We start from the raw sequence: 20,487 nt of genomic DNA on the forward strand, positions 1-20,487 counted from the left end.
GTCCATTTTATCTCTTCTAGAACATTCCTTGGAAACCCTGCCTATAATAAATTGTCCACCCTGAGACCACCAGCCTATAGAAGCCCTGGGCAAACACTCTGGATGAAAGCCAACTTCCCAGTCAAAGCACCCAACATTTAAGGCTTAGACACCCTGCCCATCCTCCAGTTGTAATGAGTGACTTCCACCAATGCCACATAGAACAGAAGAAGTACCCAAAGCGCCACTCCTAAAGCCCTCCTGCAAGAAAAGAAAAAGTAAGTTACAATGAAACAGTTGCTGCTTTAAGCCATTAGATCTGGGGGAACTAGTTATGCAGCAGTAGGTAACCAGAGTGGTGGCAAAGGACGGTCTCCGGTAGGTAATTTGGAGGGCTCCCGGAAGAGAGCTGCGGCACGGTGCAAAAAGATCAGGGTGTGAGTTATGCCCAGAGCTGAGTCCTGTCCAGGGACCTTTCTAGAGATGCTGGTAGACCATCAGGAAGTGAGAGATGACACCAGACAACTCAGGGCTATGAAAGAGGTTGAGAACGCCCGCCCAGAGCAGAGATTTGTCTGTCTCAGTTAAGGACTCTGGGATGGGCTTAGCAGTGGATTATGAAACAACCATGAAAGCATTTCATGGAGGAAGCTCTGGCTTCTAGACCAGAGAATGTGGCAGAAACAAAACAGGAAAACTCAATGACCCGAAGCGTGAAAAGAGAGATGATTTGCTAAAACATCAACTTCAAAATCGCAAAATTACACACACCTGGAAACTCCAATTAATGACTGGAACTACTGTTTGTGATTAAAGTGACTATCTATTACTCTAAAATCAGCACAAGTCTATTCTTAACGTCTGTTTCTTCACTGTTGCCCTGTAAATGGGGATAGGGGAGGAGAGGGTGAGATGTATGAAAAGAACGACATGGAAACTTACACTACCATATGTAAAATAGATATTTTGCATATCTATTTGCAACGGGAATTTGCTGTGTGGCTCAGGAAACTCAAACAAGGGCTCTGTATCAACCTCCAGCTGTGGGATGGGGGGAGATGGGACGGAGGCTCAAAAGGGAGGAGTTATATGTATACCTATGGCTGATTCACGTTGACGTTTGACAGAAAACAGCAAAATTCTGTAAAGCAATCATCCTTCAATAAAAAATAAATTTAAAAAAGTCAGCAGGGTTCATGAGACTGTCAGCATTTATCTTTAGTGTCAAGAGACTTATACTCCTTTCAGTAAAGTTTAAGAATTTGGAAAGAGATGAAAGTTGTATTCTGTTTGACTAAATTACTGGCTAAGCTTTGCAGTAACTGAGTTATGGACAATTATCTCATGGATGTCATGCAATCTCTTTGGCATACTTGGTATTTCAGAACTAGATTATTACAGAACATACATTTGTAAGCAGCAATGTTTTAAAGCTAAGTGTCTTTAGGTGCCTTACGGTGACATATGGTCTCAATTTACAGTGTTATGTGGAATAGGATTCAGGGCCCTAAATGTACACATTTACCTCAATTTGTTTAAGGAAAGCTATAGTTTTCCCACAAGTCCTGTGGGTGATAAATCTGATCACATTTCCTTGATTTCGAAGAAAGAGCTAAATTTAGCACTATACTTCCCCCTGACATACTATATTTTATGGTATCCATTTTGAGTAATAACTTTAGTTTTGGTTCCATTTTATCAAAACATGCTTATTTGTGCTTTCTAACATTTTATCTTTTTATCTGCCATATTTCTTTGAAAGCTTCCATATATGCATACAGTGGAGTTTAAGTGCCTGGTCTCTAGAGCCAGAGAGCCTTCGTTCACACCCAGTTCTACCTCTTACTGTGTAACTTTTAGACCAAGCCTTGTCATCTTTGTTTTCTCATTTGTAAAACAGATTTTAAGAGTATCTTCATAGGGTCATTGTAGGATTAAGTTGAAGTGATGCATGTAGAACAAGGACTAGCACTTAGTTAAAAGTATTAGCTACTGATAATAATGATAATTTTATCCTTGTTGGATATCAACAATTAAATGCAAAATAGTAAAAATTAAAATAACAAACAGACTGAGATATTTGGAAATAGGCAAAGCAATAGAATACTGTTAAATGTTTAGGGATGGGTTTTAAGTGTCATGAGATCTGAAGCTTATAGAACTTTTATTAAAAAGAAATTACAAATACAAAATCAGAAATAAAAGTAGGTGAAATTTGCTAACTTGTCTGAAAACGAATGACAGGTTGTTTTTTTTTTAACAACAACAAAGTAATACTGTCTCAACCTTGCTCAGAGATAATATTATCTGGCTGCAATGATCTACATTATAATTTATTTCAAAGTTTGAAAATAAAATTACTTTCAGAGATTTTAAAGTAGCACTAGGACTTCTGTTGGTTTGTTCATAAATGTGTAGCTTTTATTTTGACAGGCATAATGACTCCACTCTAGTCAGCCCTGTCGGATAGGAATGAAAATCACTGTCCTCTCTTCCTCACCCCTTTCATTTACTTATTTTCACTGGAGGATAGTTGCTTTACAATGTTGTGTTGGTTTCTGCCTCACAGCAACGTGAATCAGCCATAAGCGTATATATATCCTCTGCCCCAAACCTCCCCCAGCCCGCCCCATCCCCCTCGGCGGTCCCTGACCTCCAGTCGGGCCCCCTGGGGTACCCAGCAGCCCACCCCTGACTGTATCACTTAGGCAACGTGTGTGTTTCAGAGTTACACTGTTGGTCATCCCACCCTCTCCTCCCCCTCCGCGGTGTCCAAAGTCTGTTCTCTATTTTGCATCCTATTCCTGCCCTGAAAATAAGTTCAGCAGCAGCTTTTTCTAGATTCTACATACATGCCTCAGTGTATGTACCATGGCCAGTTTGCAGAGGCAACCGCGTCCATGTGCACCATGGAGAGTTGTAAGAAGTCAGTTAGCAACAAGGACTGGCAGCCTGTGTCCTCAATCAAGTGGGCTGCGGCAGGCTCCGGCCAGGCTGACTACTGGAATCAGCAAGAAAGGCTCAGTAAGAAATAAAACACAAAAGAATATAGTTTATAATCACTACTATGTGAGAGTTACATAGCTATGCAGTTTGGCCCCCCCAAAGAGCTATGAACCCAGATTCCAGATGTTGCATTACATGGCTTAAGTAGAATAACGTCAAACTTTCTGTGGTATTGATACCAATCCTTGAGGACCACATAGTTCAGTTCAGTTCATTCGCTCAGTTGTGTCCGACTCTGCAACCCCATGAATCGCAGCACACCAGGCCTCCCTGTCTGTCACCAACTCCTGGAGTTTACCCAAACTCATGTCTGACTCAATGGACATCCAGCCATCTCATCCTCTGTCATCCCCTTTTCCTCCTTCCCCCAACCCCTCCCAGCATCAGGGTCTTTTCCAATGAGTCAACTCTTCCCATGAGGTGGTCAAAGTATTGGAGTTTCAGCCTCAGCATCAGTCCTTCCAATGAACACCCAGGACTGATCTCCATTAGGATGGACTGGTTGGATCTCCTTGCAGTCCAAGGGACTCTCAAGAGTCTTCTCCAACACCACAGTTCAAAAGCATAAGTTCTTTGGCGCTCAGCTTTCTTTACAGTCCAGCTCTCACATCCATACGTGACTACTGAGAAAAACCATAGCCTTGTCTAGACAGACCTTTGTTGGCAAAGTGATGTCTCTGCTTTTTAATATGCTATCTGGGCTGGTCATAACTTTCCTTCCAAGGAGTAAGCATCTTTTAATTTCATGGCAGCAATCACCATCTGCAGTGATTTTGGAGCCCCCCAAAATAATATCAGCCACTGTTTGCCCATCTATTTGCCATGAAGTGATTGGACCAGATGCCATTATCTTAGTTTTCTGAATGTAGAGTTTTAAGCCTACTTTTTCACTCTCCTCTTTCACTTTCATCAAGAGGCTTTTTAGTTCCTCTTCACTTTCTGCCATAAGGGTGGTGTCATCTGCATATCTGAGGTTATTGATATTTCTCCCGCCAATCTTGATTCCAGCTTGTGCTTCATCCAGCCCAGCATTTCTCATGATGTACTCTGCATATAAATTAAATAAGCAGGGTGACAATATACAGCCTTGACGTACTCCTTTCCTGATTTGGAACCAGTCTGTTGTTCCATGTCCAGTTCCAACTGTTGCTTCCTGAACTGCATAAAGATTTCTCAAGAGGCAGGTCAGGTAGTCTGGTATTCTCATCTCTTTCAGAATTTTCCACAGTTTATTGTGATCCACACAGTCAAAGGCTTTGGCATAGTCAATAAAGCAGAAAGAGATGTTTTTCTGGGACTCTCTTGCTTTCTCGATAATCCAGCAGATGTTGGCAATTTGATCTCTGGTTCATTTGCCTTTTCTAAAACCAGCTTGAGCATCTGGAATTTCACAGTTCATGTATTGCTGAAGCCTGGCTTGGAGAATTTTGAGCATTACTTTACTAGCATGTGAGATGAGTGCAATTGTGTGGTAGCTTGAGCATTCTTTGGCATTGCCTTTCTTTGGGATTGGAATGAAAACTGACCTTTTCCAGTCCTGTGGCCACTGCTGAGTTTTCCAAATTTGCTGGCATATTGAGTGTAGCACTTTCATAGTATCATCTTTCAGGATGTGAAATAACTCAACTGGAATTCCATCACTTCCACTAGCTTTGTTCATAGTGATGCTTTCTAAGGCCCACTTGACTTCACATTCCAGGATGTCTGGCTCTAGGTGAGTGATCACACCATCGTGATTATCTGGGTTGTGAAGATCTTTTTTGTACAATTCTTCTGTGTATTCTTGCCACCTCTTCTTAATATCTTCTGCTTCTATTAAGTCCATACCATTTCTGTCCTTTATTGAGCCCATTTTGCATGAAATGTTCCCTCGGTTTCTCTAATTTTCTTGAAGCGATCTCTGGTCTTTCCCATTCTGTTGTTTCTTTGCACTGATCGCTGATGAAGGCTTTCTTATCTCTCCTTGCTATTCTTTGGAACTCTGCATTCAAATGGGAATATCTTTCCTTTTCTCCTTTGCTTTTCACTGCTCTTCTTTTCACAGCTATTTGTAAGGCCTCCTCAGACAGCCATTTTGCTTTTTTTGAATTTCTTTTCCATGGGGATGGTCTTGATCCCCGTCTCCTGTACAATGTCATGAACCTCTGTCCATAGTTCATCAGGTTCTCTGTCTATTAGATCTAGTCCCTTAAATCTATTTCTCACTTCCACTGTATAATCATAAGGGATTTGATTTAGGTCATACCTGAATGGTCTAGTGGTTTTCCCTACTTTCTTCAACTTAAGTCTTAATTTTGCCTTAAGGAGTTCATGATCTGAGCCACAGTCAGCTCCCATTCTTGTTTTTGCTGACTGTATAGAGCTTCTCCATCTTTGGCTGCAAAGAATATAATCAATCTGATTTCGGTGTTGACCATCTGGTGATTTCCATGTGTAGAGTCTTCTCTTATGTTGTTGGAAGAGGGTGTTTGCTATGACAAGTGCGTTCTCTTGGCAAAACTCTGTTAGCCTTTGCCCTGCTTCATTCCGTACTCCAAGGCCAAATTTGCCTGTTACTCTAGGTATTTCTTGACTTCCTACTTCTGCATTTCCAGTCCCCTATAATGCCTCACTATTCCCATCTTACAACCTATAATAAAAGTGTAAAAGTCAGTGACCCCAAATTCTTAGGTGCCTCTAAGTGGATCTCTCACTCTAAGAAGACAGAAAAGCCTGTTGAAGTTTCAAATGTGCTTCCACAAGCAATAAAGGAGAAATAGGGAGCTGAACCATACAATCCATCAAGTATGCTAGGTCTGGTTGTCTTTTTTTTTTTTTTTTTCAATAATATAACTATTTTATTAAACATATGAACGTACTTACTTTGTACAACACGCATTTTTTTCTCTCCTCTGCCCCAGGAAGCCAGCACTCTAGAACCCAGGTTTATAAAAACACACTTTAGGCAGCTACTATGACAAGGTGAAAAAAGTGCAATTCTGAAAGTAACACCACATAACCAAAGTGGGGAACCAAAAAAGGCAGAGGTGAGTGGGCCCAGTGCTGCTCATCTTCTCTCAAGAGGAAACAATTTAAGAATAGAAACTCTTGAGCATTATTTAAGCAGTACTGCCCAACTCTCTTGGTAGCATCTCTCTTTCAATTCCATTTAGCTTGATGTTGTAACTAACTAATCTGTTACTTCTTTAAGAAATTCTGCCCTGGTTTATATCCTTTTCAGAGGCCCATATCCCTTTGAGCTTCAAAAACACAGAAGAGTAGTAGTAAGTTTCAAAAGGATGTCAGTTGAGATCTTTTACAGATGAAATCTACTTCCTAGAAGTCAACCCGCCAATTATATGCACAGCTGGTGACAAGAGGCTGCAAAAAAATGGTCCAACTGGAAAATATCTCAGGTACCCAGTTAGATCCAGTTATTCTGCGTCTGTGGATTTAAAATGATCATCATCCACGGTGGAATAGATGTGTCCTTCGTTGCTTAGAAAATCCACAGCTAGCTTGATTGAGGCTACGGACATGTGTTGGAGTTGGTTCTTGAGATCCTGAAAGTTCAATCCTTCAGGTCTTGGGCAAGCCTTGATCAAATTCAGCCCCTGGTTCTGGGCCACAGTGAGGCCATTTGCTGGTATGAAGTTATTCCCACTGAAGTTCCCAGCTTCACTCATTCCTGGATTGCTGATAGGTGCTCTCCCTGCTGAGGGCTGGCTGCTCGGCTTGCTCAGCATCATGTGTGCATTGACTACTTCCAGAATATGTGTGGTGAACTCATTCATATCCTCCAGGGGCATGATCTTAAAGGCTACCAGGCTTTTCTTGTTCTGGAATGATCTCAGATGACCAGCCACTTTCACATATGTTTCTGGAGGGACCACAGTGTTTTCACTGCTGGCATCATCTGTGTCAACCCACTGGCGAACATCCATGGGTGCAGCTGTCATGTCATCTATCTTATAAACAATGTTGGTTGCAGCCTTCTCTGCATTTCTGATTATCCCCACAATAGTGACCTGTGAAATTTCAACATTTCCAATTCTGAATACTTCATCAACCAGAGTAGCAGAAAGCAGTTGAGATATGGTACAGGGTACAATGTGCTGAGCTCGAGCTCTGGATTTCTTTTCGGCCTGTGAAGCTGTCGGCGATCCAAAGCCCCCAGGAGACTGTGTGTAGCTGCTGGCTCCTCCGAAAGAGGAGGTGCTATAGCTTTCATATCCACTGTTCCACATCTTCGACACGGTTCTCTCAGGAGAGAGTTCCAGAAGGTTCCCGTCTGGTGGGTTGGCCGACCCCCTCAATACCCGTGCCGCTCCCGCCGCGCTGTATCTCGGTCTGGTTGTCTTATTTGCATTGCTTCCTTGCTTGATTCCCTGGAGAAGGAAATGGCAACCCACTCTGGTATTCTTGTCTGGAGAATTCCATGGACAGAGGAGCCTGGTGGGCTAAAGTCCATGAGGCTGCAAAGAGTCAGGCATGACTGAGCAACTATCACTCACTTGCTTGATTTGGTGGCTGAACAAAGCGAATGCTGTGTTGCTCAAAACCAAGTCATCATCCTTAAGAACAGCACTGGGGATCCTGCTTTCCCACCCCTTCGTGGTAAGGAAGGTGAACACCACCAGAGCTTAGCACTGGATCTAGCATGCAGATGACTGAGAAACCAGGCATCAATGCGCTTAGAGCATGTCCATAAATGCTTGTGTCAAATCTGAACACCTAATTGCCCATTCTGGCAAAGGATCAGGTTTATGACCTATACAGTAACACTGATCTACATAATACACATTGATTTCATCAGTCTTCAACTGTAACCTCCTCAGTAGCAGTTATTGGGCCAAGTACTTCTCTCTTATTACCTTCCTGTGTATTACAGCATAGTTATCAGTTTAATAATGGAAATGGTGTAGAGATCATTAACTTCTGTCAATTACAGACTGAGGGACAACCCATGCAGGAATGCTCCTCCATGGCAGGCTGCCCTCCTTAGAGAATGCATTATTGTGACTACTTGGGAAATTTTTTGACACATTTCTAGGAAGGGCAGGGGTTTTTCACTTTGCTGTAAGAGATGAAGCAGGTGTGAAAGGCAAGTAGGTCAATACAAGGGAATACCTCCTTCTGCTTCAGGGGACTCTCCTGAACACCACAGAAGTGAAGCGCTTTTCCCACTGTACCATTTCAGGGGGTGCATGCTATCAATATGACTTATTTCAGGTGATATTAACATTGACCGCTTGATTAACGTAAGTGCCCAGGGCTCTCCACTCTACAGCTTTTTTATTCTGAAAGATTCTATATGCACCATATGCTTGAGAAGTCCCATAGAAAGTGATCAAAACCCAGAAAAAGACGTGATACAAATTTCTTGTTCTAAGGGCCTTAGTAGTGTTTGGAAGTAGCATAGGATCTGACTTGCTCAGCATATTTGTTGCATATTAAGAAAAGCATCTTAGAGGTATATCCAGCATGTTTCTGGGGATTTTTTTTAATAACATGCAAAATTAATAAGGAAGTATTAGTTTTTCACATTTAGGGGTTTAATAATAAACAAGTTTTGGGCTTTATTTTAATGCCAATTATCACACTATTGGTTCTACCCATCCATTTAGTCAGAAATTTTTGGAATCCCTTTGTTCACTGTGAAGCATTAGTCAGGTAATACAGTTCCATCCAAAACATCCAACAATAACAACTCTTATTTTTTCAGTAGGGTTTCCTTGGCCTTGTGAGCAAAACTTACAAATGTACAAAGCTTATAAAACTTATAGACAGAGTTCATTAGTAGGAGAATTAGAAGTATTTATGTGTCTTACTAAATCATTGAGTAGTAATTAATTTTTCTTCTAGATACTTTATAGGTTTAAAAACATTTTCCTTGAGGTTTTTATGTCAAAGCCTCAGGTAATATTTGAATCATTTCTAAAGAATTTCTTGATAAAAGCCTCTTGATTTATTTTAGAACTCAATGTTTTCTTTGCCTTGTCCTTCAGTACCTTGGAAATTAACATTATTTTAGTGAAAGAAAAAGTGGTTCGGGACCAATCATCTTTAACAAATTTTATTCTGAAATGATTTTATATTTGCAGAAGAGTCACAAGGACAGTTCCCATATACTCTTCAGCCAGTTTCTCCTAAGTTAAACAACCATGACACATTCATCAAAACTAAGAAATTAACTTTAGTACAATACTATTAACTAAACTGCAGGCTTTATTCTAATTTTGGTGTTTTTTCCCATTAATGTTCTTTTTCTGTCCTAAGATCCAACCCAGGACTGCCCGTTGATTTAGCTCGCATGTCTCCTCAGTCTCCTCCTCTGAGGGAGATTCTCGATCGTTCTATGTCTTTCACGCCCTTCACAGTTTTGAGTAGTTCTCATCAGGGAGCTTGTAGACTGTCCTTCAGGTTGTGTTTGTCTGATGTTTTCCAATGACCAAACTCGGGTAATGGATTTGGGGGAAGAACACCATAGAAGTGAAGCGCTTTTCCCACTGTACCATTTCAGGGGGTGCATGCTATCAATATGACTTATTTCAGGTGATATTAACATTGACTGCTTGATTAACGTAAGTGCCCAGGGCTCTCCACTCTTTTCCCATAGTTTCTTCCAACCCATCCTCAAGAGGAAGGGAACCAACTCCGTTTCCCAGAGTGAACAATATCAGAAATTTGTGGGCATTAATAAAATGATAAACTAATAAATATTTAGAGGAAATATCCTGAGGCTATGCAAATACTCTCTTTCTTCTTAAAGTTGCATCTACTAATATTAGCATTTATCAGTGGATCTTGCCTGCAGCAGTTATTACTATGGTGTTCTAATGGTGATTTTCTATTTCCTTCATATCTTCTGCATTTATTAATTGGAATTCATCTGTAAGGGTCCAATATTTAGGTCACCTGAGGCAAAGAGTTGACTCATTGGAAAAGACCCTGATGCTGGGAAAGACTGAGGGCAAAAGGAGAAGGAGGTGGCAGAGGATGAGACAATTGGATGGCATCACCACTCAATGGACATGAGTCTGAGCCAACTCCAGGAGCCAGTTAAGGACAGGGGAGCCTGGCGTGCTGCAGTCCACGGGGTTGCAAAGCATCAAACACAACTTAGTGACTGAACAAAAGCAAAATCTGTAAAGAATATCCCTTCCTCCCCATCTATTTGTTCATTAATTATTCAGTTACTCATTTATTTAAACATGAACTTAGGCACATTTATTTCTCTAGGTTATAACACCATACTATTTATTATGCTGCTCAAATTATTCTGCTTTAGCCATTCCATCTATTTTATATTGGTTCCTGTGTCCTTTTGACATATCCCTACCTTCATTTTTTGACTTTTTCTCTTTTTCTGACCTTACTTTCTGGAACTATATAAGATGCTCCAGAATCTTGCACTTCATTGCCCCAGACAGAGAGTAAGCCATTTCTCTAAGGAGACCTGATCCCTTTTACTGAAGAATAGTATATAGAAGCTGAGGTCTGGGAATTAGATACATCTGTTGAGACTGGAGTATCACTCTTTCTAGGCTCTCTTAGTAGACAGGTCTAAGAAATCTAGGTATGTACACCAGCCCATATACACACATAGCTATATTTATTTCTTTATTTATACTACATAGCATTAAAATAAGTGAGCTCATTATGTTACCAACTCTAATCTAGCACCATAGGGATAATTTTAGGCTTTTCCTTGGACCTCTCTAATGCTTTTGTAACTCCTTCTCTGGCAGTGAGAAATCTGGCTCTCATCATCTGCATAGTTCATCCCTAGTATGTAAATAGTGTAGTTTCAGAATTGCTGAAATACTGCTGTAAGAAACAAATCTGCCAATCAGAGTACTGCTTGTAAATAGCTCTTTTTTTTTTTTTTTTGGCTTTAGAGTTAGATTATCCAACCAAAACACTACTTTCCAATGTTCTTAGGGTCAGCTCTTATTATCCGCTACCCCTTCAGTGTAGTTAAGTCATACACTCATATACAGCTAAATTAATTTGTCACAGTTTTGGGTTCTCCCAATATCTTGGGCTCTCCTAACTCAAAATTCTATTTGATTTTTTAAAAATTTACATATAGTAAATTTCACTCTTTATAGTTTACAGTTCTATGGGTCTTGACAAATGTATAAAGTAATCTACCTAACACCACAGTACATACAGATCAAATTCATCATTTTAAAAATCACCCTTTGTCAGAGCCAACCATTTTTAAATTCCTCTAATAGCTTCAGTCTTTTACTTGGACATACCTCACAGAATTCTAGAGTAGCAACCAAGCATGCCAAGCATAAAGTAGAAAAACAAACCACAAAAATATTTTATAGGAATAATGGCCACATATGCTCAAAAATGAACTTTAGAATATTATATTAACATTGTTCTCTATAGAGCAGAGAATGCAAACTGCTAAATAATGCTATGAATACATTGAGAGAATCACCAAAAATAATGTCAGGAAAGAAAACTTTTCCCTTCCTCCCTTCTAGGTCCTTTGACTGGTCTAAGCATTAAATTGACAAAGATAGATTAACAGCAGAAAAGCAAATTTAATTTTCTAGGTACAGATCTTCTAAAATAGGAGACTCAAAGAAGTGACCAAAGCAGGCAAATTTTATACCATTTAAACAAGGAAACAATACATTTGTGAAGAACTGACAAGAAAAAAGGGTTTGGGCTTGGGGTAGCAAATGAGTGGTTTGCTTACAAACTAAAACATGGTTTGTTTACACAGCCTTGTCAGCCCTAAATTCTGTTTCCAGCGATAAGCATCTCTGTCTATTTCCTGGTACAGAAAAGGACCTTTAACAAGGGAGATTTAGCTCTTGTTTCTAGAGGGACAAAGGAAGACAGCTGTGTCTTCTTACACCAGCTGTTCCTTAAGTAACTTTAATTCAAAATAATCAATATGCCAAAGTGGCATACTCTGGGATGGCGTGTTCTGCTTCCCTTCAATAATATTTAGATCGCTATCAGCTTTACCTATTAGTATTTGTCTGAGCTCTAGGGAAGTGACTCACAAAATCAAGCTCTTTAATTTTCCTGTTTGCCCATTTTTATTGCTTTGATTCAACTCTTTATCATCTCTCATCTAAACTATTAAAAAAAATTCCTACCTGGTCTCCCTCAGGGAAGTGTCTCCTAACTGAAAAACCCCTACCCACAAACTCTCTGAACATATCCTCTTTAAATCCAAATCTGATTATGTTTTCCCCTCAATTAAAAACCCATGCCAATATACCTGGACAAGACTAATTCAAAAAGATACATTCACCCCTATGTTTATAGCAGTACTATTCACAATATCCAAGACATGGAAACAACTCAAATGTCCATCAATAGATGAATGGATGAAGATGTGACACATATATAAAATGGGATATTGCTTAGCCACGAAAAGAGTGAAATGACGCCATTTGCAGAAGCTCATAGTACCACGTGAAGTAAGTCAGAAACAGAAGGACAGACAACCCACACTGTCACTTCCATGTGGGCCCTACAATGCGGCACAAATGAACCCATCTGCAGACAGAACGGGACTCACAGATGGAGAGAATAGACTTGCGGTTGCAGGGGGTGGGAGGAGGGGCGGGGAGAGGGATGGCCAGGTTGGGGTTAGCAGACGCCAACCGTCCCATTTAGAAGAAAGAAAAAGGTCCTAGTGTAGAGCAAAGGGAACTACATTCCGTCTCCTGGGATAAACCATAATGGAAAAGAATATGCAAAAAGAATGTATATTTGCATATGACTGTGTCACTTTGCAGGACAGTAGAAATTAGCACAACACTGTAAATCAGTTACACTTCAAGTTTCTTTTCTTTTTTTTAATCTGCTAAAAAAAAAACAACCTCATTCCTGTTGCCAACATCCCCAGCTCCTTAACATGGCAGCCCTGTGACTCACTGATCTATCTGGCCAAACCACAGCCTCTCACACACACCTCTCTGACTACGGGAAACGCCTCGCTTTTCCCCCCACAGACTCCCCGGCTTCCCCGCCGCCGGTCCACACTGCTCTCTCCTTGCGAACGCAAACCCCTCCTTCAAAACCCAATCAGATTTTACCTCCTCTGGTATCTTGCACTGTTTCTCAAAGTGAATTCACTTTTTTTTCCCCTGCTTTTTGTGTTCCCATGGCCGTTGCATAGAATATTGTGCTGCTGCTGCTGCTAAGTCGCTTCAGTCGTGTCCGACTCTGTGCGACCCCACAGACGGCAGCTCACCAGGCACCCCTGTCCCTGGGATTCTCCAGGCAAGAACACTGGAGTGGGTTGCCATTTCCTTCTCCAATGCAGGAAAGTGAAAAAAGTGAAGTCACTCAGTCATGTACGGCTCTTTGGGACCCCATGGACTGCAGCCCACCAGGCTCCTCCGTCCATGGGATTTTCCAGGCAAGAGGACTGGAGTGGGTGCCAGTGCTTTCTCCAGAATATTGTACTGTGTAGTACTTATTAATATTTCTCTTTTTTGTAAAGTTTGAGTTCCTTAAAGAAAGGATACAGCCTTTCACCTCTGATAACATCCCTAAGACTTAAAATGCCAGACTTGTATGAATTCAGATAATGTGAATGTGAATTTAGTCGATCATACCAAAAATAAAGTGGCAGAACCCTCTGGAAGGCTCTCCTTGCCTGTCAGTCCCCTCTCTCCCCTCAGATTGCTTGCTGACTCACGGAAGTGAGACCTGGATGATCGGGGATAGAACAGCAAGGTGTCCAGGTACAGTCTGCACGCTCCAACGGTACACTCTGTCTGTACAATATGTCTCACAGGAAGCCGGAAACATGTACACTACCACCAGAGAAACTCTCTCATGTGTAATCCTGGAGCTATGTTCTGTCAAATTTACCACTCAGCTAGCTGTGAACATTATTTTAAAAGCCTTTTGGCAATACATACTTTTTCTTTCTGATTAGATGTAAGACACACCTTAGCATCATCGGCCACATACTAAAACCATCTCTTAGGCTATTTTAGGGAAAGTGTCAGCAATGACTCATTTTGTATGTTTCATATTGATCCATGCTAGTTTAAACAGAAAGTCATATTTTCCAATCTTATCTCTCAGTTATATGAATACATCTATATTAGGGTTCCCCAGAGAAGTGGAATCAATAGGATCAATATCTAACTATACACATATACCTACAGAGACAGAGAAATAGATTTACCATAAAGAATTGGCTTATGTAATTATGGAGACTGAAAAACACCAAGATATATACTCTGAAGAACCGAGAATCAGACCAGTGGGATAATTTCCAGTCTGAGTCTAAAGGCCTGAGAACTAGGAGACTCAATGGTTTCAGCTCTCAGAGTTCCTAATTTAAGAGAAGAAGAAGTTAAGTTCTAAAGGAGAGGCTTGTCAGACCGCAGATTATAAAGAGAATAGACCACTAGCACAGTAGGAAAATGAAGAGTGCCGTGAGGCAACCAGAGACTGCTGCGTTGGGAAATGGTGTGCTGGACTTCTGGGGCTTCTAAAATGGTTGGGGTTAGTGCAAGATCACCACTGCCTCTGCTGAAGACTATACACCAGGGGGGCTTTAAATGAGGATGCGGCACTCTCTGAGACCTGAGTTAAAACACAATCTTCGTGACACACGCTTCCCTGGTGGCTCAGATGGTAAAGAATCCCCCTGCAGCGCGGGAGACCTGGGTTCCATCCCTGGGTCAGGAAGGTCTCCTGAAGAAGGGAAAGGCTGTCCACTCTAGTATTCTTTCCTGAATCGCATGGACAGAGGACCCTGGTGGGCTACAGTCCATGGGGTCACAAAGAGTGGGACACGACTGAGCGACTAAGCCCAACACAGCACTGCTTATGTCATAGACCCTCTTTCTCAGGTTTTGGAGACAGTTTGAAGGCAAGCAACTCACCTTGGTGCTTTCTACCCTGTCTCCATTCTTTCTCATTTGTAGTTACTTAAGAACACTGCTATGTTCAAAATTGCGATCAGTTTTTAAGTAGGGTTTCTTAAAGTGGCACAACTAACAATATGCCCTTCCAATTTTCCACCATTCAATGTTAAAATCACCAATATCATTGGTTTATAACACCTCTTACATTATTGTTGGGCAAAATTTAAACATAAATATATATTAACTTTGCCTCTAGACAAAATTGGGTTGCAAATTATTTGAATAAAACACAATATGGTATTATACTCATTTTGTAGTCACAACCATCAAAATGGCATCTAGCAGAGCAATAAAATACAGCAATTTGACAATGATTTTTGAAGGCATGAACCACTTAAGTAATTAATGTGATCCACTGGTTTTGTCTGGTACTGTCTCCAAGTCTCTCATATCTTGTGCATTCACTTTGGGACAAATAAGAAGATACAGGAAAAAGACTGTCATCTTTACCATCTTCACACTGGGAGTGCCCTCCCCTCTTCGCTAATTCCCTCCCTACAACACAGACTTCTATGGGGTCACAGTATTCAGGATGAGTACAGTGATCCTTAAGGAAGTTCTGAATGGATGTCAAGATTTGACTGTATCTTTTGCCCATTTAATCCTGGATCTTCAGATGAATCTGCCTATCAAATAATCAATTAAGTCACTCAGTCGTGTCTGACTCTTTGGGAACCCATGTACTGCAATACACCAGGCTTCCTTATCCATCACCAACTTCCAGAGTTTACCAAACCCATGTCCACTGAGTCAAGGTGATGGTGATGCCATCCAACCATATCATCCTCTGTCTTCCCCTTCTCCTCCTGCCCTCAGTCTTTCCCAGCATCAGGGTCTTTTCCAGTGAGTCAGTTCTTCACATCAGGTGACCAAAGTATTCGAGTTTCAGCTTCAGCATCAGTCCTTCCAATGAGCATTCAGGTCTGATTTCCTTTAGGATGGACTGGTTTGATCTCTTTGCACTCCAAGGGACTCTCAAGGGTCTTCTCCAACACCACAGTTCAAAAGCATTAATTCTTTGGCACTCAGCTTTCTTTATAGTACAAATCTCACATCCATACTTGACTACTGGAAAAACCATAGCTTTGACTAGATGGATATTTGTTGGCAAAGTAATGTCTCTGCTTTTTAATATGCTGTCTAGGTTGGTCATAGCTTTTCTTCCAAGGGGCTAACATCTTTTAATTTCATGGCTGCAGTCACCATCCATAGTGATTTTGGAGCCCAAAATCATAAAGTCTGTCACTATTTCCATTGTTTCCCCATCTATTTGCCATGAAGTGATGGGACCAGATGCCATGATCTTAGTTTTCTGAATGTTGAGTTTTAAGCCAACTTGTGCACTCTCCTCTTTCACCTTCATCAAGAGGCTCTTCAGTTCTTCCTTTTTTATCATCCTAAGGGTGGTGTCACCTGCATATCTGAGATTATTATTTCTTCCAGCAACCTTGATTCTAGCTTATGCTTCATCCAGCCCCACATTTCACATGATGTACTCTGTGTATAAGTTAAATAAGCAGGGTGACAATATACAGCCTTGACATACTCCTTTCCAGATTTCAAACCCGTCTGTTGTTTCATGTCCAGTCTAACTGTTGCTCCTTGACCTGCATACAGGTTTCTCAAGAGGCAGGTCAGGTGGTCTGGTATTCCCATCTCTTGAAGAATTTCCCACAGTTTGTTGTGATCCACGCAGTCAAAGACTTTGGCATAGTCAACAAAGTAGAAATAGATGTTTTTCTGGATGCCTTGCTTTCTTGATGATCCAACGGATCTTGGTGATTTGATTCTGGTTCCTCTGCCTTTTCTAAATCCAGTATGAACATCTGGAAGTTCATGGTTCATGTACTGTTGAAGACTGGCTTGGAGAATTTTGAGCATTACTTTACGAGCTTGTGAGATGAGTGCAATTGTGTGGTAGTTTGAGCTTTTTTGGCATTGCCTTTCTTTGGGTTTGGAATAAAAACTGAACTTTTCCAGTCCTGTGGCCAATACTGAGTTTTCCAAATTTTCTGACATATCAAGTGCAGCACTTTCACAGAATCACCAGGCCTCCTCAGACAACCATTTTGCCTTTTTGCATTTCTTTTTCTTGGGGATGGTCTTTATCACTGCCTCCTGTACAATGTCACAAACCCTCCATCCATAGTTCTTCAGACACTCTGTCTATTAGATCTCCTCCCTTGAATCTATTTTTCACTTCCACTGTATAATCATGAGGGATTTGATTCACATCATACCTGAATGGTCTAGTGGTTTTCCCTAGTGGTTTCCCCTGGTCTAGTGGTGTACATCTTAAATGTATTCATTTTTTATTTGTTAATCACACTGCAATAAAGTTGAGAAAAATAAGTTATTTGTATTGTTCTTATTATTTATTCATTTTCAGTGGGCAGAGTTTCTAGTTGGTGCTTCTTGGTGTCTATTAGCATTGCTTTGTTTTCCCAATTTCTTCTATCAAGTACAGAGAGAACTTAGGAAAATTTTATTGTTTGGAAATCAAAAAACCATTTTTCCATTTCTGTTTTCCTTCTGGGATTGTTAAAGGGTTTTTAGTAATTTTTCCTGTTAAGGAGGGAGTGGTCCAAATCTGGTTTCACAGTTAAATGTTAAAACATGGAACACAGAGACTATGTCATTTGATAAATTAATCATTTTTTGTCTATGACTTCCACAATCCATATTTATGATGAGAAGCAGCATGCATAAAAGTCAACTTCTGCCAAAATTAGTAATATCTTCACGCTCTCAAAGCTTAATAGTGGATGAAGTAGCCTCCATTCACTGCTGTGGGGTTGACCATCCAGTTCTTCTCTCATCTTGAAAACCGCTGCCTCTTGCCCATCCACATGTCTGCAGGAGCAGCCGAGCTTCTGCCTAACCCTTCCTTTAGGTGGTCTCTCTCTGTTGGCCTCAATCTCAGCATCTTACCCAAGCTGAGCAGTAAGTCCCCACCCTGGGACTTAGAATCTGATCATACCATTGCTCCAAATGTCAGTTTCCTTCCCAGATATGTTACCTCTCTCAAGTCCATGTGTGAAGGCATTTTCTTATGTCTTATCCTGTACTGGCCACACACCCTATGTGTGGTTCGTCACAGTCCTCACTGTCATTCGTTCCAATATTCCCAGTTCCTCCATAAGAAAACCTCACATCACTGCTGGTCACCCCTTGTCTTCTGGGGCATAGGGACCCCAGTAGTATACTGCTCTCTGTGCACTGACGCTTGAAATAGAGGCTTACGCTGTGTCAGGGTTATGCTGACTTTGATATGTGTCAGCATTTCCAGGACTGTCCCTTCTTTAATTCCATAAAGTGTCGTTACATGAAGTTAAACAGCTGATTCAGTCTTTACAGGAGAACTGGGGTAGCCAAAGAAGATAACAAGATAAAAAGGGAGAAAGTTTAACTAAACAGTTAATATAACACCCACCACAGTATTTTATAGGGTGAAGATGTGCAAACCGTGAACCATACAAGCCCATCACCCAGATGTACGGATACCCTGGTGATGTTACAGATTACTTACTTTGCTGCTGCTCTTCAGTCGCTCAGTCATGAAGGACTCTTTGTGACCCCACGGAGTGCAGCACATCAGGCTTCCCTGTCCTTCACAATCTCACAGAGTTTGCTCAAACTCAAGTGCACTGAGTCGGTGAGGCCATCCAACCATCTCATCCTCTGTCATCTCCTTCTCCTCCTGCCTTCAATCTTTCCCAGCATCAGGGTCTTTTCCAATGAGTTGGTTCTTCACAGCAAGTGGCCAAAGTATTGGAGCTTCAGTTTCAACATTAGTCCTTCCAATGAATATTCAGGGTTTATATCCTTTAGGATTTGACTAGTTTGATCTCCTTGCAGCCCAAGGGACTCTCAAGAGTCTTCTCCAACACCACGGTTTAAAATTATTAATTCTTCAGCACTCAGCTTTCTTTATAGTCCAACTCTCACATCCATACATGATTACTGAAAAAACACAACTTTGACTGGATGGACCTGTGTTGGCAAAGAAATGTCTCTGCTTTTTAGTATGCTGTCTAGGTTGGTCATAGCTTTTCTTCCAAGAACAAGCATGTTTTAATTTCAGGGCTGTAGTCACCATCCACAGTGATTTTGGAGCCAAGAAAATAAAGTCTGTTACTGTTTCCATTGTTTCCCTATCTATTTGCATGAAGTGATGGAACCAGATGCTATGATCTTAGTTTTCTGAATGTTGAGTTTCAAGCCAAGTTTTTCACTCTCTTCTTTCACTTTTCTCAAAAAGCTCCTTAGTTCTTCTTTGCTTTCTGCAATAAGGGTGGTGTCATCTGCATATCTGAGGTTATTGATATTTCTCCCAGCAAGCTTGATTCCAGCTTGTGCTTCCTCCAGCCCAGTGTTTCTCATGATGTACTCTGCATAGAAGTTAAATAAGCAGGGTGACAATACACTGCCTTGAGCATTCCCTTCTGGATTTGGAATCAGTCTGTTGTTCTAGTCTGGGTTTCCCTTGTGGCTTAGCTGGTAAAAAATCTGCCTGCAATGCAGGAGACCTGGGTTTGATCCCTGGGTTGGGAAGATCCCCTGGAGAATGGAAAGGCTACCCACTCCAGTATTGCAGCCTGGAGAATTCCATGGACTATGCAGTCCATGGGGTCGCATAGAGTCGGACATGACTGAGTGACTTTCACTTCATTTCACTTCACTTCTGTTGTTCCAAGTCCAGTTCTAACTGTTGCTTCTTGACCTTCATACACATTTCTCAAGAGGCAGGTCAGGTGGTCTGGTATTCCCATCTCTTTAAGAATTTTCCACAGTTTGTTGTGATCCACACAGTCAAAGGCTTTGGTGTAGTCAATAAAGCAGAAGTAGATGGGAGGGATATAGATAATGCTAAAGGAAGGTGATAAGAAGTTCCTCAAATTAACAAAAATCTGCTCTGGGCAAGTCACTCCCTCCGGGGGATGAACTATGGGTCTGCTGGCTTGTGAGTCTCCGTGGGGCAAGGAAAACATGGAAATCTTCCCTGTGCCTTGTACCCTGCACCCATGATGTTGCTACTTGTCTTATTTCTTCCACAGACAGTATGCTCGATGCTCAGTGGCGTTCGAGGCTGGTACATTTGCTAACTGTCATCCATCGTGTACAGACGTCTAAAGGAGAAGTGGGCAAGAGGTAACAGTGGATGGAGCAGCCTCTCACGGGTGGGCCTGCCTGGTCTGTGGTCTCGTGCCCTTCTCCTCAGGGGGTCCCTCCCTCTGATGCCCTGGGTCCTTTTGGGAAAGTATGACAGTCAACTATTTTGCCTTAAGATACATCTGATTTTTCCCTGCAATATATTCCTGCAGGTCTGAGTTATTCAGCCTGAAATAACAACCCAAGGGGTCTAGCCTTCTCTGCAACAGTAGCCGTCACAGAACTTGTCTCATTATTCTTTCAGTTTCTAACAGGGAGAGGTAGAAACATACACACACACCCCTCCAAAATAAAAATAGCAATTCTTAGAAAACAGTATAATCTCAACCTACAAGGTAGAAGGTAAATATCTTTCTTACCAGCCACAGACTTTGCAAGACTATTAATAGCAATATCACAATGAAATATTTAATATCCT

General features: G+C 41.3%; 1 protein-coding gene across 1 annotated transcript; it reads right to left on the bottom strand.

Annotated features, from left to right (window-relative positions):
• Positions 1-5,798: 5,798 nt before the first annotated feature.
• Positions 5,799-7,304, bottom strand: LOC122700686 (replication protein A 32 kDa subunit-like). Its single transcript, XM_043913770.1, has one exon. It carries the CDS (start codon positions 7,209-7,211, stop codon positions 6,399-6,401), a length of 813 nt encoding a protein of 270 aa, XP_043769705.1. The 5' UTR covers positions 7,212-7,304; the 3' UTR covers positions 5,799-6,398.
• Positions 7,305-20,487: the final 13,183 nt, after the last annotated feature.

Source organism: Cervus elaphus, chromosome 9 (assembly GCF_910594005.1).
Source record: "Cervus elaphus chromosome 9, mCerEla1.1, whole genome shotgun sequence".
Lineage (NCBI taxonomy): Eukaryota > Metazoa > Chordata > Mammalia > Artiodactyla > Cervidae > Cervus > Cervus elaphus.